Below are 23,344 nucleotides of genomic sequence, written 5' to 3'. Positions count from 1 at the left end.
TGTGTGCCAATTATTTTGTGGTGAGGGTGCCAGGACGCCTAGTCGCACAGTTACGTGCCTCGTAGGTGCTGTGCTGGCTGGTTCTTGGGGGCTACACCACATTCACTAATGTAGGCTTGACTGAAAAGAAGCCAAGAGTCTGCAGATAGAGCCAATCAGCTGTGACACTGGCCTGGATCCTACTTGGAGACACCCACCCCCCTCATCGCGGGATTTTCGACATTTGTCTGAACTGGGGTATTCGGTAGTATTCGACAGGGTTTGGGGTTTGTTCTCTAAGTTGTTCCGGGCTGACCAATTCTGTCAATTCAGCCTTTTGTCCAAAAGGTGTTTACAGCAAATGGCCCACTCAGGATCCTATAGAGACAGCCCACCGACCCACCGTGTTGGCCATGACTTCCATTACTCACATATCCTTCAAGACTTGAACTTGATTTGACTCATTGATCTGCTCTGGATTTGTACATGCGGCTGCAAACATGTCAGCTCCATTACTGATGCACCCTGCTGAGCCTGCCACCGCCGACAACATCAAGCCAAGGCTAGCTTGTCCCTTCTTCCGTTATGATCCATGTCGCCATTACGCGTGCGCCAGTTACGAGCTGAAGGGCTTCGAGGCGGTCAAGAAGCACCTCGAGAGGAAACACATCCTGAAGAATCACTGCGCCCGTTGCTTCAGGTCGTTTGAAAGTGAGGATGCAAGAAACAACCACATCGTGAGCGAGCGCTGCTCAATCACGCTTGGCCGCGACGAAATAACATACGACGAATGGACCACAGCGCGGCGGTGCCCTAGAACGAAGTCCTGTGAAGTGAAATGGAAGTGGTTGTGGACGACATTCTTCAAACTCCCAGCACTGCCTCGAGAGCTTGTCTATTTTCAAGATGCTGTCGTGGAGGCCAAAAACGTTTTGATCGACCCTGTTACCATACAGTCAGTTCTCAAGGCGCGACTGCACCTTGATCAACAGGAAATTTCATCAGTAGCCGACGAGGTCCGCGAAGCCTTGCTCCGTAAAAATTCCGGTGCAAGACCTTATCGCGTCTGCGACAGCGAGGGTGGCGGTGACAATGGGATACCGGCTAACTTGAAAGCCTCGGGGTATGGGTCTATGGGTGTAGGGGCCGCAGAAATGGAAGCAGAGGCCGTTGCTTTTGCCCTTCCACCAGCGCGACACGCATTGCTTCCAGAAGAACCATGTCTCCCAATCATCGGAGAATCTTCTCCTCACCCTGCCGCTGTGGTCAGTCCTGTCACCCCTCGGCCAACCAACTTTAGCCTCCGACCGATATCGGTACCTCAACAACCAGCGTCCACCAGCGGCGAGGGCCCTGAAACAAACTCCTTCGACGCTTGGCGAACCGTGTGTTTGGTCCCTTGGGCGACCGCGGATGGGATCTTGGCAAGGTTGATGGAGGACCCGATTTCATGGTTTAAACCGGATGGTCCCAAGTGGAGTGACGTTTACGACCACATTGACCGGGATGCTCTGAGGAAGTTCTGGGCCCTTGGAAACACACCGGCAGTACAGGTTTCGATACCGATCCGGTCCACCCATATCCAAAGCCTGGCCGCAATAGAATCCGAGCTGTTCGATTTCGAGGTCGCAGGCATCCGGCCTTCATCGTCCACGGGTTACATTCCAGGGCTCTGAGATGGGAAGTATCGGGTCTCGTGGAGGAAAAAGGTTCGGATGTGATGGTCTTTAAGAGTCAAAAGTCTGGGCATCGGCATTTTTCTGTGATTTGTTAGGTGTAGAAACACCTACCTGTCAGCTGGAGGTAAAGCTAAAAATGTGTGATAACCTTATCGCTTCGTGAGCCAGTGTGTACCAGATACGGAACTGTGATTAGTCTCAAGAGAACTCCCTTTTCCGTAGAAAACGGGGGATGGATTGGCAAATGTTGTCCTTGTGGGCGAGTGACAAACAAACTTGTTGAACCTCGACGAGAGTGGGTGCTGAAATATTCGGGAACTTGGCCTATCGTGAAATTGCGAAGTGAGCGGAACGCTTAGAAAATCAGGTAAGTGTTGATGAGTTGACCGCGGGAATTTTATCTAGGCGGAGAGAGACGGTGCTTTTAGACATTTGGATTTATTTTGGGGCGGCAGCGGGGCAATAATTGCCCCGACCTTGCGAGTTTCACCACTAAACAGGGACGACGGCCCGCACAATTGTGCCAGCACCACTGCGCCAGCTACAGCCGCATACCCGGTGGAACAATATAAGATGGCAGTAGGCACCAAACGGCATAACATGACCCCGTCCCCCTCGCCTAACCTCTCCCAGTCAACAGTCAATGGCCACACGATTAAAACAGCCCATTGCCCTCCAAAATGAGTCTACCACGCCTCATACAGTCCAACCTCTATTCAGTCTCTATCTGCGAAACAGCTTTTATTGATCTCGACAAAAACCTGGTGGATACTAGCACCTGGACCACCCTGAGCACAGCATCTTTGGAATATCCAGGATAGAGATCCTCCCAAGATCATGCCACAGCCCGGACATGGCAGGTCGGTCACGATCGGAAGAAGGGAAAAGACCTCGGCACTGAATCCGTCATCCCGACATCGCGACTCTATACGTCCAGCGACGGGCCGGAAACGCTACCGGCATGAGAGTCATGACGACGTCACCTCAACACACTCTGTCGAGAGCACCGACCTAGAAGATGCCCTCGAAAGCGACTGCGGCAGGGTCTCCCCCGACGAAACAGCCTCATTGTTACAGCCACACTTGCCTAAGAATCTTCAACACCTGGCGTGCCAGTTAGCCAGTCAAACCTTTCCAGTTGTTTCTCAATGGATGAACTCCGCACGCTACATCCCACCCCCTACTATCAGGATCCCACCTCCAAAGCGCTCCAAAACCTCTAGCCCAACACCTCGATCCATACTCATGGAGACATCTGACCCATCCGACCCCTCAACCGTCCTCATCTTTCGAATTGATGGCTACTACCCTCTACCATGTCCCTTCGCCATCTCCAACCCATCCCATCATGGATTCTGTAATTTACAGCACCACCTCCGCTCCATCTCTGATGTCGTCCAACATCTTATCAAGCACCACCCCAATCCCTTCTACTGCCCTATCTGCAGTCAAACCTTTGCCAATGAGCCCACCTGCGACAGCCACATTCGGGAACGCACCTGCAAGCCTCGCAGCCTTGACATCATCAAGGGCGTTTCCCAGTCTACGCTCAGGGAGATCATTAGACGTGACAAACCGCACCTACCTGAAGAAGACCGCTGGCGGAACATTTATAGGATCTTGCTTCCCGGTAACAAGCCCCCTGGAAGGGGGACAGCATATATAAGCCAGGGCTTGCCGTTGGCAGTAGCAATGACGAGGGATTACTGGGAACAACACGGGCGGAGGATAGTGGGTGAGTATCTCGCAAAGGTTGGCTCTGATGTGAGTGGACCTACAACAGGAGATGAGGAGGTCTCGATGCTTTGTGAGATTGCGGAGAGGGAGTTGGTTGAGCTTGTTATTGCGGAGCATGCCCGGAAGAATTGCCAAATCAGTGAGGTGGGTGAGGGGGTGGGTGAGGATAAACGGGTGACTGTGAAGGCTGAGCAAGACTGATATGATGAAACACATCCGCTTGGGTCAGCATGGAGTTTTTTTTTATCTACGTTGTTCTACCAATTCAGCATTCTTTCAACACTTGGATGATGTGTACTGAAAACTCACCAACAGAAGCATGTTTGTGAGAGTTATTAGTGTACTGCATAAGCGTCTGACCACAACAAGACTTCACTGCAACTCCAAGTTCCTTCTTCTGGCGATGGTGTCTTGGCTCGCGCTGGAGGCTCTTTTCAGGGTGACTAGCAGGGGTATAACATGATGAGGACGGGTGGCGGCGGCCTCAACAGTTCACCGCTGACTTTCTGAGGATATAACTAAACCTTCCGAGTCAATTCTTTGCCAGCCATTATCTCTGTTTTATCCACAGGTTCTTCACATCTCACTATGCCAGACACCGCCTTCTCCTCCCCCCTTCCCTCCCCCAACATCTCCATCCCCTCGCCCAACCTCTCCCCAGCCACCAAATCCAGCGATGAACACCCCCCCACCCCTCGGCCCGTCCGCGTCCTCTGCCTCCACGGCTACTCCTCCAACGGCATCCTCCTAGAAAAACACCTCCAACCCATCCGCTCCCGCCTCCCCCAATCCTGGGAGTGGCACTACATCGACGGCGACTACCCCGTCCCGCTCAGCACCTCACCCCCGGGGGAACACTCCTGCCGAAGCTACTACCCCACCCCCGACGCGCACCACATCGACGAGGCGCACTGCCAAGTCCACTTGTACACCCTCCTCAACGGTCTCGGGTACGACATCATCCTCGGCTTCGGCCAAGGCGCCGCGCTAGCGGCCTCAATTCTGTTGCATGAGCAGCGTGATTGGCAGATTGGGGAGTCAGAGTTCAAACTAGGGGTTTTTTTCAGCTCTACGATCCCATACGCAAAGTGTTTGCAGGCGGGTTACAACGCGCGGCACGTTTTTGGGATTGAGGGGGAGACTCCTGAGGTGGTGAAGGATCGGCCGACGGATGTGCCGGGGGAGATGTTACCGACCGAGGAGCAGAATCGTTTCCAGTGTCAGGAGCATGAGACTGTTTGGGAGGAGGATTTTAATGTTGTCAAGAGGGTGGATAAGGATGGGGTTGTTTGGAGGGCGGAGACGAGGTTGTGTATGAGTCTTGAGGGGCATGAGGGGTGTAGGGGGGCGAGGAAAACCGATAAGACTGTGGTGGTGGATAAAGGGGAGAGGACGTTTTATCAGATGTTTCATCCTGATGTGGAGGAGGCGAGGATTCAGATCCCGACGGTGCATATACATGGGAGGAATGATCCTTGGAGGGTGCAGGGGAGGGCGTTGATGAGGATGTGTGATGAGGATAAGGTGCAGTATGCGATTCATGAGGGGGGCCATGAGATTCCGGGTTGGGGGGAGGATTTGGATGATGTGGTGGAGGCTATTAGGGAGGGGTTGAAGGAGGCGGGGATACCCTTGGAGGATGATGAGTGATGGAGGTTTGCACAAAAGGGGGGGATGTTTGGCTTTGGATTTCTTGCATGCACTCTGAACATCCAGCCTGGTGTTTGATGGATTATTGTTTGGGTCTTGGAGTGAGCTACCCCCAACTATAACACAAGGATGAGGATAAACGTGGTGAATACAGCGCAGTTTGCAACGGTTACGAAGCATTGACATTGGGTATAAATCACATGGCATATTCTCAAGATGTGTATTTTGTGCCTACCTACACTATTACCTTTCCAACAATTGACCAGGACACCGAAGCTCTCCAGTGTTTCAACCAGTAATTTGCTCTGTGGACTGACTGTGAAAACTTTGGCAACTCGTGTGTTTTAGATTCCTACTACAGGCTTTATATCCACTTTCAGCAGCATGAGGTCTCACGTTTGTGAGGATGGGACAGTCAGAAGCCTCCATTGGGTGTCTAGACGCACAAGTGAGATATAGAAAAATGCATTATTAGTTTCTCCAGCGCAATTAGCCTAAAGACTTAACCAGATGATCCTCTTACAATCACTGGGAGTCACTTGGAGCTATTCCAAAGATCCATTGTGGTTAAGTTGCTCGATGGCTCGGAGCACGGTTGATCCACTCTGCTTGTGAGAATCGACCCTCTTTTCTACAACTTTTATAACAAAGCTCTCTCTTGAGAAATCGAAAGTACATACCGCAAGCTTCCCATCTGGGCCCATCCCAGTCTGCTTCAGCATTTCGCCTCCAAAACCCTTCTCATACTGTGTGTAAAGCACACTATGTGGTAACTTTCGGTGCAACAAATTAAACCTGACAGATAAATAGGAGCTACTCGTTGGTATGCGGGGATGTGGGTGTCCGTGATTTGACTTTGTGGCGTCATTAAGGTTTTCAAGAGGCTGGGCTGTCAGAAAGTATCTTTCTTTTCCATCTTTTAAAATGGGAACCTTCACCCCAGCTGTCCTTCTTTCCTCATGACAAAACTTGAAAGCATCCGCGTCGTGAGATCTGCCCTTCAGTCCAAATCCTACTGAAAAAGATCACACGGCGAGCACTGAACGCCAACTGTCAACCGTTGGCATCAAGTCGAACCAAATCAAGCAAGGTAGCCCAGGGAAGTTTCACGCTGGACATTTGCAACCATGCGGCCTCTTCCGGAGCAAGATCGACTGTACAGGCCAGCTTTCCTCCCCTGGACCTTCCGCTCGAGATATTAGACCTCAATCTGATTCACATGCCAATCAAGGATGTGATCACCCTGAAGAGACTGTCACCAGAAATTCTCCGGATCTACAGCGGGCCGGATTGGGAGCAACACCTGTATCAACGCCTCGGAGGCATCGACCCGTTCCTCAGCATCGCGTGCTCTTTTGACCGGTTCGAGGCCTACACAGATCTCAGCTTGGAAACATTTATTTACCGAATGCCTCCCACTTTTCGAGAGCTTGAAAGAATGTGTTAGAAGTTCGAGATAATCGACGACATCATCTCCGACTTCGCTAGCATCGCGCTCAAACCCACAAAGGGGGTCAACTATCGGTCCTGGCCTATTTGGACATCTGAAGAAATCCTGCGCGATCAAACGCCATCTTCCACACGCCGAGACAATATTAAAATCCATTGATCACTGTCACCTGCGAGGGTAACTTGCGAAGATTTTTCAACAGATCATCGCAAGTGGACTGCCCCTCATCTTCATCGAGGCAGTCTCATGCGCTTATACGTATCTCGACGGCGGAGTCATCGGGCTGCAACTCATGGTCCGGAGACGCTATTCACACAACTAAACGGCGTGGGAAGGGTTAACACTAAGCATTCGAAGCAAGGGTCAACGTGGGCAAATTTATTGGAGTTCTTGTATGGCGTGGAGGTGGGTGGCTGGGACCAACTTCTGCATGGTGGAGGGGGAATGGATACAAGCCACTACTATCTCTGACCGAAGATTGTGAAGCATCTCCGACGATCTACAAACACCTTCAAGGAGCCGGATGTTGAAGTGGCTCGTGTTTGGGGGTTTGGGGCACACCCAACACGATTTGGACCATGGTGGGGGATCATCACCGCGCTGAGACTGTCCAAGACGATGGAGAGGATGAAGACTGTGAACATATATTCTGCCTGCTGCCCTGACTGACAAGACATCAATTGACCACACGGAACAGGTACCGAGCCCCATCTTTAGCGTTAGCATGTGTGCGAGTGTCTGCAAGGAACTCGAAAACCTCGTGATGATCAAGTATATAAAAATAGAAAGATTCCAGCCAGGCAGAGGGGAATGAATTGTCTGTGCTTACCCGCTCCATGTGGTGGACTCATCAAAATAACCATAAAGCAAGGACATGCCGGCATAAAAGAGTTGAACTTGTTGTACTTGAAGACTACCCCTCGTCTGCGGGTGAAATCTGGATAAATTAACAGCACTATATGCCGAGTGTTACCACAGGGCGATTGGACCGTCGGGACGGGAGACCACAGTCGTTGCATCCATCCGGGATGCTGTCTGATTCGGCGATAGTAGGCACACGGCGTGCAGGGCTTCCCGACAAATCGAGACACGGAACTTGAAGAAGAGTAAAAATAACAAAAAGAAGGCGCAAAGAATTCTTGGGGCAGGTGAGGCAGTGAGACATGCCTGGCGGGGCATGGAACCCCACCTTCCATTGCCTGCCATGCTCCGACTTCTATCAGGAGTGTAACCATCCCAACTTGTCAGTTACCAAACTGCCTATTCGGAGATCCGACCCCTTCCGCCTTGCTCTTTCGAGTGTTTTTGCCCCTTGGCAGCGGACCCGTCCATTCCCAGCGCCCAGGTTGCAAATAATTTCCCCCGCCGGACCTCGCACCTGCTGTTGCATTCCATTGCAGCGACCGTCGTGCCGGCTTGAGACGTGCATATCCCGGGAGTTGGGGACTCGTCATGGTCTAAACAAGTATCATAAATCCGGTCCTGTCCTTCCTCGCCTGGTTCTCGGTGTCAGCGATCCATGGATATCACGCCTAGAACATGTCACCGACCGTTACCACGAGCTAATCTAGAATACGACTCCCACTTGCTCTCTGAAGCATCCTTGCTCCCATCGGCTCCACCCTGTCCATCCGGTGATACAGCAGTATAAAGAACCACGTTGCCGTGACCGACTAGGTTCTCTCCCGCTCACCACTCCGCTGGATCGACACCATCTTGCCGATCGCTTTTATTTTTTTTATTTTTTTGTTTTTTTTATTTTTTTTTTAAAAAAGAACTCCCCTGAAAAGATCGTCGCTTGACACAAGACACTCTATCAAACTCTGTCACCCCTCACTTCTAACGTCTATTAGCCATCATGAAGGTATGTGCAACCTTCCCTCTTGGACCACGCACCGTGACATCTAACTAACCTTGGCCCGTGTAGCAACCAACCACGCACTTGCTCACCCTCTTCCTCCTGCCCTTCGCCCTCGCCCTTCCCACACCAGAAGACTCAGTCAGTCAAGTGGAGCAAGGGACCAACACGCCGGCGACAGTGGGCAACGTCAACGCCGGTATCCCCCGATGCAGGACACAGGGCCTCAGCGATTTTTGCCTGTCAAACAGCAATAAGCCATACTGCGATGCCACCGGGTTTCACAACAACATGATGGCCCAGTGCGAGAAGAACTGCTGGTGCGAATAGATTGTGCCCAGACCCGACATCGGGGATGAAGAAGGAGGACCAAGAGCCAGATAATGGACGACTAGATAGGGGACGGGCATTGGAGGAGGAATAATACCCACCAACACAAATTCTATCGAGGCTGGAAGCTCTCCTTTTATCCTGCCAGCAATACCCAGCCCACACTTAGTATGAGGATGGGACAAGTTGGAGAGAGAATATGACAGGAAAAAGGTGTTGAAAAAAGAGATGGGGCCATCGAAGCATTGTTTTTTCTTTCTGTGTATTCATGATTCTTGATATGGAAGTGGTTTCTGCACCAAATCAAGGACAGCGTGTTGCTGCCCGTGGAGAAAGGCCCCACAGGGTCAACATCTACCACCGGCGTTGACTAAGCATTCTACAATATTGTCGTTTGTGCCGCCCTTCGGACACATTTCGGCATTCACGGGACTGCTTTGCTGTCTTTAGACGTCCTCTAATATGAGTACAAGAACAAGAGGATAAATGTTTAAGAGGGTTTCCAGGCGGCTGTGACTGTAAATATGGATTATGCAGGCATCATGCCATGATGGGTGTTAGTAAGTGCATGTGTTGACGTCGTGATGACAAAGCTCGACTCATCGTCTCCACGATCAGTAACTGGGGTATAAAATCTCATAATCAACCTCACCTCACCAGGAGTAAAACATTGTTTTCACACCAATAATACTGAGAACGATACCCAGTTCACGATGACGACCCCCACCCCCTCCCGCGACGACCTCATATCCCTCCACGGTTTCACTCCCCTCCCCGTGGACCAGGACGCCATCTTCCAGGGAAAACCATTTCTCCACCAACCCACCCCGGTCCCTCTCTCGTCCATCCCCTATCCAAGCTCTACTGACCCCTTGGTCGCTAAGGTGCAGGAGTACGCGAAGGAAAAGCTCCCAATCCAAACCTACAACCACTCCATGCGGGTTTTCTACTGGTGTACGCCCCTTCACCCCTTTCCCCTCCACCATCTCCCCTCCCCCTCCCCATCCTCGCTAACCCCCCCAACCAGCAACCATAATCATGCAACAGCAATTCCCCTCCCTCCCCCCCATCTCGCCCTCCACCATAGCCCTGACCTGTCTTCTTCACGACATTGGCACCACCCCCTCCAACCAATCCTCCACCCTCCTCTCATTCGAGTTCCAAGGCGGGGTGATAGCCCTTGACCTCTTAAAAGAACTCAACGGCAACAAGTCGCAAGCAGAAGCCGTAGCAGAAGCCATAATCCGACACCAAGACCTCGGCACAGTAGGCACCATCACAGCCTTGGGACAAATCCTCCAACTAGCCACAGTCTACGATAACATGTCCCTTCGCCCGTATCTCATCCACCCAGACACCAAGGCCGAGGTGAACAAGGCTTACCCTAGAAAGGGCTGGAGCGGGTGTTTCTCTGCTGCTATCGCCAATGAGAAGAAACTAAAGCCCTGGGGGCATACCAGCCATTTGGGGTGGGAGGTTTTTGAGAATGGGGTTCGGGAGAATGAGTTTATGAGGGAGGTTGATTCTTGGGAGTGAGCGGGGTGCAGGTAGTGGATATGGTAGGTAGCTTTGATGGTCAAAGGGATAGGTTGAAAGATGTAAACTAGGGTGGATTAAGCCAGCTTGTTATCTGAATAAGAAGAGGACCAGTAGCTCAGGGGTAGAGCAACCGGCTGCAGTCCGGTAGGTCACGCGTTCAAATCGCGTCTAGTCCTTGATTTTTTTTATTACCATCACTGTGATTGAAAGGCTTGAATGGGCTGGGGAAAACACTCCTCAGCAATTACGAGTCGGCCTGTACCTATCCCGAAATAGTATTTCTCACGAGGTCGCTGCTGGGTGGCCTTCGGCTAATAAACGTGACTCACACACACACACGCCGAATAACGAGATAGAATCTTGTCAGAATACTCTTCAATGAGGATAAAAGATAGATACAGTGCAGTAGATCAAGTGGGCTTCTGATTTGCAGTACCCGTCATTTCCTCCATGCCCGACAGCCGCTCCTCGACCAATTTCGCTGCAATTAAAGCATTTCCAGGTTGACAACGCTTCGAACACTAGTCAATGATCTGAAAGAACAACGCCAAAAAATGACAGTGCTACCATTCGGACAATTGACCAGTCCCGTAACCGTTGCGAACCCTAGCAATGCTTCGATTCCAACACAATTGCTCGAGAAACAATTCCACCTTGCCGATAACAGGCAAATGCATACAAGATAACGATGATAACGAGAAAAAGAGGGGTAGACAGTAGATACTAGTCCCATATCCAGCTGACGAACCTTGTCCAGCCTCTAGTCTTCTTTGTTGGCTGGAAACCTTGGGTTTGTACCGAGAGGTTCTCCTCGGCCTGTTCAAACGCTTCTTCAAGGGGTATTTGATCGAGAGGAGTGATCGAGGTCTTGCGGAAGAACTTCCAGCCCAGGTAAGCAGCTAGGACAATGGGAATGTCACTGTAGGTCACGTTAGTATCAGGACAACAGGTTTGCACAAAACAATCAAATGACTGACAGGTACGACGACACAAACTTGGCGGCGTCCCAACGGCCCGTGGTGAAGACACTGAAGCCGCTCGTGAACAAAATGACGAGGCACATGACAAGCCCGACTGGGGATGTGTACTCTGTTGATTGTCAACTTCAGCTTCCCTCACATCCAAGAATGAAGACCTACCCGTCCACCAATTGTGCCACGGCAGTCTGTCGGTCGAAATGCCTTGCTTCTTCATAGCCTTGAGAAGCCGGATGTGGTTCAGCAGAATGGAACTCCAAGAGACCAACACCCCGGCTGCCGTCAGCATGACCAGCCACCAGAACACGCTAATGGCGTTCTCGGACAGGCTCAAGAAGCTCAAAAACATGAAGACCGTAAACAACAAGACACACATATATGGTGTGCCCCAAGACGTGGTCCTTAAAAAGATCTTCGGTGCTTGTCCCTTCAGTGCCAATCCATACAACACCCTCGTGCCCGCCAGCAAACTCTGATTCGCCGCTGACCAGGCCGACGTGATCACAATGGCATTCACCAAGCTCGGGATCCCCTTGATCCCAGCTGCTGCGGCCGCAAGCACAAACGGACTCTGTGCCACGGTATCACCACTCCCCTTCAGTCTCTCATCATTGCTAGGCACCAACAAGCCCACCACAAACACCGCCAGACCATAGAAGATGACAATCCTCGCAAAGACCCTCTTCACAGCCCTGGGAATAGCCTCTCTCGGGTTTCTCGTCTCAGCGGCAGCCATAGCCAAAGACTCCACCCCCGCAAAACTGAACACCGCCCCGGTCATCACTGCCCAGAAGCCGAGAAACCTCCCCCAGTCTCCTTGAGCAATATACTCCACAAACGAACCCGGATCTCGCCAATATCTGAACCCAATCACCTCAGTCCCAGGCACTCCCCCCAAATTGATCACCAACCCCAACACGATCAAAAAGACAACCAGCAAGATCTTCAACAAGGCAAACACAAACTCCACCTCACCAAACACCCTCACAAAAGCCATCCCTATCCCACCCGTGAGTGCAATAAACGGCAAGATCACCGCCGCCGGGTTCAGCCCATCCCCCGTCCAGAACTTGACCAGCACACAAACCGCCACAATCTCAGAAGGTATACTCAACAAATTGCCGTAAACCAAGTTCCACCCGATAGCAAACCCCATGGCTGGATCAACCAGCACCTCGGCGTGTCTGACGAATGATCCGGTGACAGGCATCAAAGCAGTCACCTCTCCCAGGGCAAACTGCACGGAGCAGACGACTAGTCCGATGACTGCATAGCCTAGCAGTGCACCGAGAGGACCACCCGTAGAAACTGCCCCGCCAAGGCCGAGGAAGAGACCGGTGCCGATGGACCCTGCTATTCCCAGCATGGAGAGATGGCGTTGGGAGAGGCCCTTTTGGAGGGATCTGGACTCAATCTGGTGCTCTTGGCTGAGGCTCTGGGGGTTGGATAAGAGGGGATTATTGGATTTGGGGGATAGGAGGGGGGACTCGACGTCGGTATTATTGATGATGCTGACGGGGGCGATGTTCTGCTTGGGAGAGCGTGATGGTTGGGGGGTGGATGAGCCAGAGGAGGACGAAGAGGCGGTGCCGTACCCCGCCGGCTTGAGGTTGGGTGTTGAGGCGGTCATGTTGGCCAGCGGTTCGCCGTGTTGAAGATGGATCTTTTGCTGAGATGGCTGGAGACTGAGATTGAGGCCCTGCGTGATGATGCGGAGTGATCAAAGCGCGAGCAGTCGCAGGCGACCTTGTCGCTGACTGATCCCCGAACCGCCCGACAGAAGACCGCGTCTTCACCTCGGTCGATGACAACGACTGTATATGATGGTATCTGATCTGGCAGAATTCTGCCCGCTCTCAAAAGCAGAAGACATTGCGCGGCAGGCTTTGCGAATTCCCAATGTTAACAGAAGATTGAAGGAGGGAAGTGAGACGGCGGTGGACGGTCCAGCCCCGCACGCGACTTGATGTTGCGATTGCGCCAGGGTCAGGACCCACTTTGGCGGTCAAGAACACTGTCACCGCACCTGCAGGAAGTTGGCTGGTTCATCTGAGCTGCAGCAACTTCATCTGAGCTGACAAAAAGAAAATGAAGGACTTCAGAAAACTGAAGGGCACACCTCAAAAAATGGTCAAAAACGCAAAAGATAATTGAGACTCGGATACCGGGAGTCGAACCCGGGGCTGTTGAGAGAACAGACACTTCTGAGAAGTGAGAGTCAACGATGTTACCGCTACACCATACCCGATTGAAATCGTGTGTGGTCTCCGATTTGATGCAAACTTCGTGTGGATTAAGCCACTATGATCAGCCTCTATCAAACACACGGAACACCATATCCCCCTGTCCTTTACCTCCCAATAACCCTCAACTCCAACCACCTCAACGGAGGAAAGCTCACCAAAGCAAACCCACATCCAACCCAAACACCAACATCACAACCCCCCGCGCTCGCTCCTGCCAGCACTGCCAATGGCCCGGTATACCAAATCTGATACATCCCCAACACGGCCCCGACCCAGCCCAACAAGAAAGCAACCAGCGCAGCCCACCCAACCGGCAAATAACTCTTATCCTCCCACCTCGCCCAGTCAAACCCTCTAGTCCTCCTAAACAGCACATGCTCCAACACAAAGATCAAAATCATAAACTCTACCCAGTACCCCATCAGCGCGAGGAAGTTCTGGAACAGCACAAACAAATGCTCCCTCCCTGCCAAAGCCAGCACAGTCTGCAGGACGACCACCGTACAAGTCCACACCCACCTCGGCACAACCTTGAAGTGCCTCCCCAGAACCTGAAAGCCCAACGCCGCTGAATAACACCCGGGGATACTATTCGCGATGATTCCCAACGCCACAATAACAGAGCAGAACAATCCGAACCCCTTCAATGGTTCAAACCCAGCCACAATCAACGCCCCAGCAGAAATAGCATTCGCCTCCGCCCAAGCAGTATGATGCGTTACACCAGTCGCAAGCCCAATCCCAATCATATAAACCAGACTAAACGACGTCCAAAGCCCAAACAGCGTCAAGCAAAAGATCTTCCTCTTGCGCGTGCTCTCAGGGTAGTAAACATAGTAATCACTCGCCGCCGCCGCCCACGAGTTGGGCACATAAAGACACAGGCTCAAAAAGCTAAGCCTGTTTGCCGCAATGGCCGTCCCATCTCCCTGGGACTCAATCGTGGTGTCAAAATACGGTCCCGCACACCCGATAAGTGCGAAGAGGACCAATATCTGGGGTATCAACGCAAACCTGTTTTTCCATCAGCTGCTGTCTCCCGTTCCCATCTCCAAACAGGAACTTACCGTTCATAAAAATGAAAAACCCTCATCCCAAAAACCGCCACAACCCAACACACCAAAGCACTAACCACAATCCCAACCACAATCGTCAAACCCCCCCCGCTCACCGCAGATAACATCTGTCCCGCAATGATGTAACTCAAGGTGATATACCCCACCATCAAAACAATATTCAACGCTGTTGGTATCTTGCTAGGCCAGTAACCCATAAAATACCTCGCGATAACCATTGTTCTGTTCCCGCTTGCCGGTCCCCAGATACTCATGTATGCGGTGGAACAACTCCCCAGAAAGGCTCCAACAATAGCGCACCATGCCGAGTCGGTGAAGCCAAGCTGGAAGACTAATGGTCCGAGAAGGGCCACTGCGAGGTTGTTGACGGAGATGTTGGCCCCGAACCAGAGGAGGAATACCTGGGCGTCTGCGAGGTGGGAGGGAGGTTGCCGTTCGGAGGGGAGGACGCGGGTGATGCCGCGGGCTTCGAAGCCGGAGAGGGATTCGAGGGTGTTGTTGATCTTGATCAAAAAATGGGGAACCTTGAAAGGAGAAGCATTTTGGGGCTGTTGTTGTTGGGAGGTGTCAGTGGAGGAGATTGATTTGGTGGTGGGATCTGCTGGTGTTGTTGCGGTGGTGGCAGCAGCCTGCTGCTTCTCCAGATCGGGGGTTGTCATTTTGGCTTGGATGTCATCCAAGTTGGATGATGTTAAAAAAATGCTGGCACCACGCGCTGGCCTGATGAGACTTGGGAGACGCGACTTTATCACCCCTGACCCCAGCCTTATCCCAGCGGTGAGATACGCCACGTCAAAGGTAGGTGATACCAACCAACCGCTCCAACCCCAGCATCCAAAGATTGTAAGCCATCGCCATCACCCACCGAGCGGGGTATCTTCCCTGCATCTCGGCTCCATGTCGTTGGTTCTACTCCCTCCTTGTGATTGACCAACCGAACCGATCGCAACCTGCACCTGAACGTCTGTGTAACACTGTATCACACTTGTGTAACCACCACTACACTCCCACCGCGTTAGACACTCCGGCATATCAGGTCTAGTAAGTCTTGGTAACCTGCTCTGAACGGCAACTGTTGGGGTTGTCAGCCGCCAAAGACGCCACAAAAGGTCGACTATTTGATGGGTTATGTCGAATAGAGAAGGGGGGTTACAGTGTTACCCCGCATGTGCTGTAGATGTGATGTGACATGATGCTGCGATTGGGGGTTTGTGCGACAGAGGGGGAGAGATGGGAATAGCGGCTCATTGCCGAGACGTTAGATATGAGTGTGGACATTTGTTGGAGAATTCCAACGTGGAAAACGGGAACGACAGTACTGACAGCCTGGCCTCCCCCCGACGACGTTCGTCTCACTACCTCTTTGCACTCAATTTTAAGCCGTGATAAGAGAAATCTGAGAAAATGGCTACCTCAACCGACGCCCAGGAGTTCTCCTCCATCAAGTTCGACTACCTCATCATCGGCGGCGGCACAGCTGGTCTCGCCGTCGCCTCCCGCCTAGCCGAAATCCCCTCCCTCACCATCGGCGTCCTCGAAGCAGGGAAAAGCGGTTATGGCGACGATGACATTGACATCCCAGCCTACTCTGGCCGAGCACTGGGAGGACCCTACGACTGGCACTTCCAGACCACGCCCCAGCCCGGTCTCGGCGGACGAACTCTCCCATGGAACCGGGGGAAGGTCCTAGGCGGATCAAGTGCGCTGAATTATATGACTTGGAATCGTGGAAGCAAGGAGGATTATAATGCCTGGGAGGAGCTGGGGAATGATGGTTGGGGGTGGGATTCTCTCCTGTAAGTATCTTTCGCTCTGACAGGCGTGAGTTGAGAACTGACGGGTTGACAGCCCTTACTTCAAAAGGTCAGAACGATTCCACCCGCCTCCGCCGAACTTTAAGGACAACCACCAGGCCTCGTACAACGAGCCAAACAGCTTCCTGGGGGAAGATGGGCCCATCAATGTCTCATACACTCGAGATTTCTCGCCTTCGCATGCTCTGTGGCATGCAACCTTCAACGAGGTGGGGGTCGAGTCAAATCCAGCTCACTTGGACGGATCAAATGTGGGTGTGTGGACTACCATTGTGGCCGTCAACCCAGAGACCGCCACAAGATCATATGCGACTCATTACTGCTTGACGCCGCCTGCGAACTTGCATATCCTTACTGAGGCTCTCGTTGAGCAAGTCGTTTTGGATAAGAAGGACGGGGAATGGGCTGCTACTGGCGTGCGGTTCAGTCATTACGGGAAGCAATATGTCGCCTCAGCTGCTAGAGAGGTCATCCTGTCAGCAGGGAGCGTCCAGTCACCACAGCTTTTGGAGTTGTCCGGTGTTGGCCGGGCTGATGTTCTGGGTGCTGCGGGAATTCCGTTAAAAGTTGAGAGTCCAAACGTGGGTGAAAACCTGCAGGAGCATATCAGTAAGTCCTACTGTAACGTTGAGTATGTCTGTCGCTGATCACCACCAGTGCTCCCAATGGTCTTCGAAGTAGACCCCAAGCTCCCCCACCCAGACGACCTGTTCATCGAAGAAATCGCCGCCACCGCCTACGAGCAATACCAAAGAGAAAAGTCCGGTCGTTTGACCGTCCTCCCCTGCTCGATGGCATATCTTCCCGTTTCCAAGCTGGCACCCAAAGAAGATGTGGCTTCGCTCTCGTCCAGGTCCCAACAGTTGGAACGTTTTGGCGCCGAGCAAACGTCTATCCTCTCTAGCAGGTTCGACACCGACAAACAGCTCGGCCAAGTCGAATTCGTCTTTGATCTCGGCAACTGGAACCCGTCGTTTGCGCCTAAGGAAGAGGGCAAGAGATACTGCTCCATGCTGTTGGTGCTGCAGTATCCCTACTCGAGAGGGTCCATCCATATCGATCCTAAAGATGGACCAACCGCTGATGGGGTACCAGCCACCGCGCACCAACAGCCGGTGATTGATCCGCAGTATTATGTTGGTCCTCATGGGGAGCTCGACCTTGAGATTATGCTGCATGGTGCCAAGTTTGCGCAGAAGATTTGCTCGACTAAGCCATTGAAGAATGTCATCCCCGGTCCTGCTTCTCCTTCATCGGCAGTGGTCTCTGATGAAGACCTGAGAGGATGGATCGTTGAGAATACCATCACAGACTGGCATCCGACAGGGACCTGTGCGATGGGCGGTCGTGTTGGGCAGGCAGGCGGTGTGGTTGATGAACGGCTCAGGGTGTACGGCGTGAAGGGGTTGAGAGTGATCGATGCAAGCGTGATGCCGCTGCATATCAGCGCGCATTTACAGGCTACGGTTTATGCTATTGGTGAGAAGGGAGCCGACATGATTTTGGAAGATGCTGGACTTCGAAGTTAGTGGTCATTAGCCTGCGGAGTTTCAAACAAATCTCTCGGCCGGTAGAGTGAGTGTTGAGTGAGATTCTGCAAATAGCCACGAGATGGAGTCAAAAACGAGACAACTTGATAACCTTCTAAAGGCAGGTCTCGGCTGCCAACTGGGTTCGGGGCCGACTGGAGGTCGAAGATGACTTGAACATCACTTGCGAATGCTGCTGCCCACACCGAATGTGACTCAAGATCGAAAGTTGACCCATTTTCGCAATGGTGTATGGAGTGATGGGGTGATGTGGTGTATGAGAGCAATTTGAATCAAAAGTAGAAGGTCAAGATCAAAGTCGCATGGAGGTGCGTGCAATCTGGAGAATATGGCCAGTTGCAGCCTAACTTGGAGGGTCGGTGACATCACACAAATCTGCATCCACTGAAAGGGTTCAGCGATCTCCATCCCGTCTATCTTCCGGGGCCCGAGCCGATCCGGCCGTGCCTCTCTCTCAGGCACCGAATTGGAAATGTCAGCAGCCCGCGCTGGGCCGCTGTTGGTAGCAAAACCCCCCTGTCTTTTCAGGGCCTGGAAGTCATCGCCCAGTGCCGCTGACGTGGGGCTGTTGAGATGCCGGCCGCCAGCGGTGTAGGGCTCCACAGCTGCACCCAGATCTGGGGTTTCATCTGACTCTTGGTTGCTGCCAGCTTCTCTTTGTTTTCCTCTCCTGCGAAAAGGTATAAAAAAACCCACTACCTGCTGTTCAGTGACAGAAGAGATTTGGCATCAAATACCCTACTTCTTCTGACGTTTGGCTCGTTCTTTCCACGTCGACGCCCTCACGGTTTACTGTGTCAACGCCCACACAACTTAGCTGGGGCGATTCTGCCACTTCCGTCATTCTGCCTTTTCGAGTACACACACCAGGGCCAAGATATGTCTCCAAGCGCCAAAGAGAACGGCTCGAATGGAGTGTCCGCAAACGGCCATGATGCTGTTCCAGGTAGGTTTCGACACCCAGAATTCCTTGTGCATGCCACTCAGATGCTTATCTTTGGACTGGACAGACGTGGCCGAAGTACAACTTCCCCAAGTCGAGGGCGAGTGGACCGTAGACAAAGTTCTCGATGCGCTTCCAGGCGACAAGCCTACCGAGGGTACAACCTCACCGCTAGCCTTCTTCCACATTCTCGAGAAGCTGAAGACGAACAAGCGCGAGGGGTGGCGGCGATTTGGAATCAACAGGTGGGTTGCTCCAAGCAGTGTTGACTCTGTGAGACCAGACTGACACATTTTGTTTTAGGGGCGAATCCATCTCCGACCACATGTACCGCATGTCCCTAATCAGCATGTTTGCCCCCCCAGCGCTGGCTAGCAAACTCGACATGGCGAAGTGCATGAAGATGTGCCTGATTCACGACATGGCCGAGTCGATTGTTGGCGACATCACACCCGTGGACGGAGTTCCAAAGCAGGAGAAGAGCCGCCGGGAGGCCACAACTATGGACTACATCACCAAGGGCTTGCTGGGCAACGTGGACGGCGGGAAGGTGGGCGAGGAGATTCGCGCCATCTGGCAAGAATACGAAGACTCCAAGACACTGGAGAGCCACTATGTGCACGACATCGACAAGATGGAGCTTCTTTTGCAGATGGTAGAGTACGAGAAGCGCGGTGACCACAAGCTAGACCTGGGTGAATTTGCCTATGTTAAGACTAGGATCGTACTGCCCGAGATTCAGGCCTGGGCGGACGATCTCTTGAAGGAGTGGAATGCGTACTGGGTTGGACATGAGCACGTTAGGGGCGACAAAGCCGTCGAATCTTCCGGCGTCTCTGCTCAGAAGAAGGCTATGCAGGACGACTACTACAACAAGGAGTAGACGGCGAGGTCAGGGTTATGATGCCATGATTTTTGCTTTTTATGAACGGGCTTTCTGCGCGGAGTATTTGGGTTTTGTGTGGGACTTGCATGGCATGACGAGGCTATTCCTACCGCAAGGTTTAGAAGCAATAACTACAACTATTAGTTGCACCATTGCAATAGGCAGCATATGATATTAAGAGTCGGTGATATGGAGAAGACCCCGGATTTAATGGTGGGGGCGGGTTCCAATAATGCACTGTACGTACAAATTCCCCAAATTTCAACTGCCTTCTCTGCATTGGTGTGTTGTTCCAAACCCCACCATCAATATTTTCAATGGTCCTTGTTTGCCACAGCAACCGTCGTGGGCGCGCTGTTGACCAGAACATGCCAATGACCGCTGACAACCTGATACTTATCCCAAACTATTATTCTTCGAAGAGTGGTGACAACCGTGAGGTTGTGACCTCCCTTTGCCTCAGTCCCCCGGATCTTCAGCATTGCGCTTAGTCCCTAGCCAAGAACTGTCAGAACGGCTTTAACACATACCCGCCGCTACGTCACCCCCTTTTGGTGCCGGGATCTACCAGCTAGGCGGTGAATATTTGGCGCAGGCGCATTGCACTTCAACAAAAAACATTCGGCGACGGTGCTTTCCCACAATTGAAGGAGCAAAGATCCATCCATTCGTTTTCCAACTCCTGGGACGGCCAATGTTTATATGCCCCGACAGTAGACAAAAGCCCCGGCGTGGCATTTGAACACAGCGGCTCCAGTGCGACAACAATCGCAAGATAGGGATCCAGGCTTGAGGTTGGCGGTGAAGCTGCCACTTGCACCGGGCGCTCACCAGTTCGCCAGCCCTTACATCTGGTTGGCTGTTCGTCAAGCTCCGCCAGCTCAACAACCCCACTCGCTGACAACTCAACCACGGGACCACGAGACTGTGAGGAAAGAGATTGTACAACCTAGAACACCGCGCGGAAAAGACAGCAGTTCAGACCGAAGAACGAATAGCGATTATAGGCGGACCATGTGTGTCTGCTGAATGCACGCCATCCACTGCGACTGAGAGCCTGCGAATCAATAGTCTGCGACCATTCCACCCCATCAGCTTGTCGGATCATTGAACCATCAAGCTCTGCGCTGGAACAGTCGGGCGTCGACATCGCGATCGAGACACTTCGGCACCGCCCAGCCGTTCCCCATGGCGTCGTACTCACCACAGTTCCATGTGCCTGGCACATTTCACTTCGATACGTCGTCAAAATCTGGCCAGACACTTAGCGCAGGCATGTTTCGACCTCCGGCCACATCACCGACCGCCTCGACCTACGGGAGCCTGTATTCTGATGTCTCAATGACGAACACACACGGCAACGGTGCCCTCGGCACAGGCACTGCCAAGCGAAAACGTGCCAGTACAAGGTCATCAACACCGATGGGATGGAACATGGACATGGACGGTGCGCACGACATCAGAGAAGAGGAGAAGGGTCGTCAGTTTAGATATACTCTGGCAGGGCAAATCAATGCAACGCCGATGGGGGCTCCCATCGGGGTTGAGAATGGCCTGTTGGAGGACAGTGTCTACTCTGATGTTGATTACAGGAGAGCTTTAGGTCCCACCAAGGTTGCCCCAGACTTCGAGGTGCCATCAGCGCACCACGACGAAACCCCGAACGCACAACCGTCGACTTCGGCGACATGGAGGATATTCACGCTGGGCACGTTGGGTGAGGTGGTAGGGAAGGTATGGGAGTTCTGCACAAAAGGCGCATTCAGGGGCTTCCAGGCGGGCGGAGGGACAGCGTACACGGCGAATGGAACGACGATCCCCGAAACTACAGGAAAGCCGTGGGCTAACCAGCACGACGAACCTACTCCGGCGAGCGAAGAGACCATGACCGACCAAAGGATACAGGATGGATACCCCGAGCTAGAAAACGACCAGGAGAAAGCCGGTTCCTACGAGCCGTTTTCCCCATACCAGGATGCAGTTTCCTACATCGAATCACCGGATTCTACTCCACAACCACCAGCCGCCAAACGGAGGCAAGTTAGCTACAACAACGACGAACTCAAGAATTGGGTAATGGTGGACGGTCCGGCTAACACAAACCAAAGGCGATTTGGCTCCGATGCCAGGGCGGTCCCAGTGAGAATACCGGCCTCTATAGTGCGACATTCCCCTCGGCCTGGATACTACTCCTCCACAGCCGTGAGCTCCGGCCGGCGTATCAGCGTCCCATCCTCCAGGTTCACAGGAACACCGACCCGGGCTGCCGCAGTTCGGCCTTCCCTGCGGACCTCCCACGCAGGTTCCCCTCTCGTCCCACCCCGTGAACCAGCAAGCTTTGCCTCTCCCCGCCAGGCTCCTGTTGCTCCCTCTACCCCTAGCCGCATTCCGATGCCGGTACAGCCTGCAACGAAGAACCCATTCGCCGCCCTTGCCTCTCCAAGCCAATTACCAATACCTACCTCTGCCTCACGCCCGTCCAGTCGACAAAGTCCACGGCTGAGTATTGGAAGTGGGGTCTCTTCGCGACCCATATCGCCGACAAAAACGACAGCCAGCACCATTCACCGGCGCAATCAGAGTGGCGCGTCTGCCACGGCTCGGAGGCACTCACTATTAGCTGCGAGCGTTGACCCGGAGGAGATCAAGGCCAGCCAAAGGTTAGATGCCGAGGCTAAGGCGCTTGCAGCGAGGAAGCTGGCCGCGGAGAGGGACGCTGACATGAAAGTGGATGCTTTCAACGCAAGGTTAATGGCGATGATCAGACAAGGGAAAGAGGCGTTAGGGACGAAGGTGGAGGTAGAAATGACGGATGAAGATGATTTAGGTGGTGGGGGATGGGAGGACGAGGACGTCTTTTGAAGAGGAAGCCATGGGTTGGATCTTCGGTGACTTGCTGGTTTGGTTTGTTCTTATACCCCCTTGTGCTTTTTGTCTCCAGACCTCGATTCGCATTCCTAGCATGCAGTGCGCGGCTTACCTATTCTACATCTGTCCATAATCTTGGTTTGTAGCTGGCATGATGGGCGCGGAGTTTGAGGGATTGTTTTGAGTATACCTTTGGTGTTGGAATAGGAATGGGGTAGGATATGGTTCTGTTGTGATTGGGCTGATAGGCATATATGACCATGACGAGACAATGCATGATGTGAATGACATTTCCGATTGTTCAAGGCAGTTTACTACAAGAATACTTAGTCTCCAAAACACACAAATATCTTGTAGTCGCATCCTTATGGTTGTTAGCTTTGGGCCCAGCTCATCCTTATCCCCGCGGCCCGCGCCAAGGCCCGCCAAGGCCCGCCAGGTGGTGGGGCCCCAATCACCTGCCAAGCCAGGCAGCTTAAAGACCCCTTCTCTTATACCTCACATCTTTCTCTCACTTACTTTCAACCTTTTCTCACCCTGACATCTCACAGTTCAAGATGGAAGAACCAAATGGACACAGCAAACATGTCCGCCACTACCCCGTCGACATCCCACACGCCACACCCTTCAACCGCTACCACCACATTGAACTCACAGACTTTGACCTCCTCATCGCCGACCTGCTCCAAGACTTCATGAACCCCCCCCAGCAACTGCCTCCCTTTATGGCAGGCCCCTCACCCCATCGATAAGCATCCCTTG

At 52.7% G+C, this 23,344-nt stretch overlaps 10 protein-coding genes and 2 non-coding genes across 12 annotated transcripts; 8 read left to right on the top strand and 4 right to left on the bottom strand.

Annotated features, from left to right (window-relative positions):
• Window positions 1–479: 479 nt before the first annotated feature.
• Window positions 480–1,655, top strand: QC763_0096100 (uncharacterized protein; the record flags this gene model as incomplete). Its single annotated transcript, XM_062906319.1, has 1 exon — window positions 480–1,655. The coding sequence occupies one exon, from the start codon at window positions 480–482 to the stop codon at window positions 1,653–1,655; it is 1,176 nt and encodes a 391-aa protein (XP_062763162.1).
• Window positions 1,656–2,495: 840 nt separating this feature from the next.
• Window positions 2,496–3,596, top strand: QC763_606490 (uncharacterized protein; the record flags this gene model as incomplete). The annotated part of the gene is made up of 1 exon (XM_062914484.1): window positions 2,496–3,596. The coding sequence occupies one exon, from the start codon at window positions 2,496–2,498 to the stop codon at window positions 3,594–3,596; it is 1,101 nt and encodes a 366-aa protein (XP_062763161.1).
• Window positions 3,597–3,983: 387 nt separating this feature from the next.
• On the top strand, window positions 3,984–5,045 carry QC763_606480 (uncharacterized protein; the record flags this gene model as incomplete). The annotated part of the gene is made up of 1 exon (XM_062914483.1): window positions 3,984–5,045. The coding sequence occupies one exon, from the start codon at window positions 3,984–3,986 to the stop codon at window positions 5,043–5,045; it is 1,062 nt and encodes a 353-aa protein (XP_062763160.1).
• Window positions 5,046–9,304: 4,259 nt separating this feature from the next.
• Window positions 9,305–10,219, top strand: QC763_606460 (uncharacterized protein; the record flags this gene model as incomplete). Its single annotated transcript, XM_062914482.1, has 2 exons — window positions 9,305–9,637; window positions 9,711–10,219. Exons 1-2 carry the CDS (start codon window positions 9,397–9,399, stop codon window positions 10,217–10,219), a joined length of 750 nt encoding a protein of 249 aa, XP_062763159.1. The 5' UTR covers window positions 9,305–9,396.
• Window positions 10,220–10,326: 107 nt separating this feature from the next.
• Window positions 10,327–10,398, bottom strand: QC763_0096060. The gene has a single exon. It is a non-coding gene; the product is annotated as a tRNA-Cys (tRNA).
• Window positions 10,399–10,510: 112 nt separating this feature from the next.
• Window positions 10,511–12,829, bottom strand: QC763_606450 (uncharacterized protein; the record flags this gene model as incomplete). Its single annotated transcript, XM_062914481.1, has 3 exons — window positions 10,511–11,141; window positions 11,200–11,311; window positions 11,362–12,829. The coding sequence occupies 3 exons, from the start codon at window positions 12,827–12,829 to the stop codon at window positions 10,946–10,948; spliced, it is 1,776 nt and encodes a 591-aa protein (XP_062763158.1). The 3' UTR covers window positions 10,511–10,945.
• A 526-nt stretch (window positions 12,830–13,355) lies between these two features.
• On the bottom strand, window positions 13,356–13,447 carry QC763_0096040. The gene has a single exon. It is a non-coding gene; the product is annotated as a tRNA-Glu (tRNA).
• Window positions 13,448–13,549: 102 nt separating this feature from the next.
• Window positions 13,550–15,591, bottom strand: TPN1 (Vitamin B6 transporter; the record flags this gene model as incomplete). The annotated part of the gene is made up of 2 exons (XM_062914480.1): window positions 14,513–15,591; window positions 13,550–14,459 (listed from the first exon to the last, which is right to left on the bottom strand). Exons 1-2 carry the CDS (start codon window positions 15,178–15,180, stop codon window positions 13,550–13,552), a joined length of 1,578 nt encoding a protein of 525 aa, XP_062763157.1. The 5' UTR covers window positions 15,181–15,591.
• On the top strand, window positions 15,467–18,130 carry QC763_606430 (uncharacterized protein). Its single transcript, XM_062914479.1, has 3 exons — window positions 15,467–16,317; window positions 16,370–16,944; window positions 16,993–18,130. Exons 1-3 carry the CDS (start codon window positions 15,926–15,928, stop codon window positions 17,862–17,864), a joined length of 1,839 nt encoding a protein of 612 aa, XP_062763156.1. The 5' UTR covers window positions 15,467–15,925; the 3' UTR covers window positions 17,865–18,130.
• Window positions 18,131–18,253: 123 nt separating this feature from the next.
• On the top strand, window positions 18,254–19,711 carry QC763_606420 (uncharacterized protein; the record flags this gene model as incomplete). The annotated part of the gene is made up of 3 exons (XM_062914478.1): window positions 18,254–18,831; window positions 18,896–19,073; window positions 19,132–19,711. Exons 1-3 carry the CDS (start codon window positions 18,765–18,767, stop codon window positions 19,709–19,711), a joined length of 825 nt encoding a protein of 274 aa, XP_062763155.1. The 5' UTR covers window positions 18,254–18,764.
• A 1,191-nt stretch (window positions 19,712–20,902) lies between these two features.
• QC763_606410 (uncharacterized protein) lies at window positions 20,903–22,576 on the top strand (the record flags this gene model as incomplete). The annotated part of the gene is made up of 1 exon (XM_062914477.1): window positions 20,903–22,576. The coding sequence occupies one exon, from the start codon at window positions 20,903–20,905 to the stop codon at window positions 22,574–22,576; it is 1,674 nt and encodes a 557-aa protein (XP_062763154.1).
• A 10-nt stretch (window positions 22,577–22,586) lies between these two features.
• On the top strand, window positions 22,587–23,334 carry QC763_0095990 (uncharacterized protein; the record flags this gene model as incomplete). Its single annotated transcript, XM_062906318.1, has 2 exons — window positions 22,587–22,613; window positions 23,134–23,334. 2 exons carry the CDS (start codon window positions 22,587–22,589, stop codon window positions 23,332–23,334), a joined length of 228 nt encoding a protein of 75 aa, XP_062763153.1.
• Between the last annotated feature and the right edge of the window lie 10 nt (window positions 23,335–23,344).

Source organism: Podospora pseudopauciseta, chromosome 6 (genome assembly GCF_035222475.1).
Source record: "Podospora pseudopauciseta strain CBS 411.78 chromosome 6, whole genome shotgun sequence".
Taxonomy (NCBI): domain Eukaryota; kingdom Fungi; phylum Ascomycota; class Sordariomycetes; order Sordariales; family Podosporaceae; genus Podospora; species Podospora pseudopauciseta.
This window is presented reverse-complemented; position numbering and strand designations above follow the sequence as displayed.

Bases quoted from the DNA above. Each gene is read 5' to 3' on its own strand.
- QC763_606430 (XM_062914479.1), top strand. From the start codon at position 15,926: ATGGCTACCTCAACCGACGCCCAGGAGTTCTCCTCCATCAAGTTCGAC. The intron at 16,318-16,369 runs GTAAGTATCTTT...ACGGGTTGACAG, and splicing joins TGGGGGTGGGATTCTCTCCT to CCCTTACTTCAAAAGGTCAG. The intron at 16,945-16,992 runs GTAAGTCCTACT...GATCACCACCAG, and splicing joins AAACCTGCAGGAGCATATCA to TGCTCCCAATGGTCTTCGAA.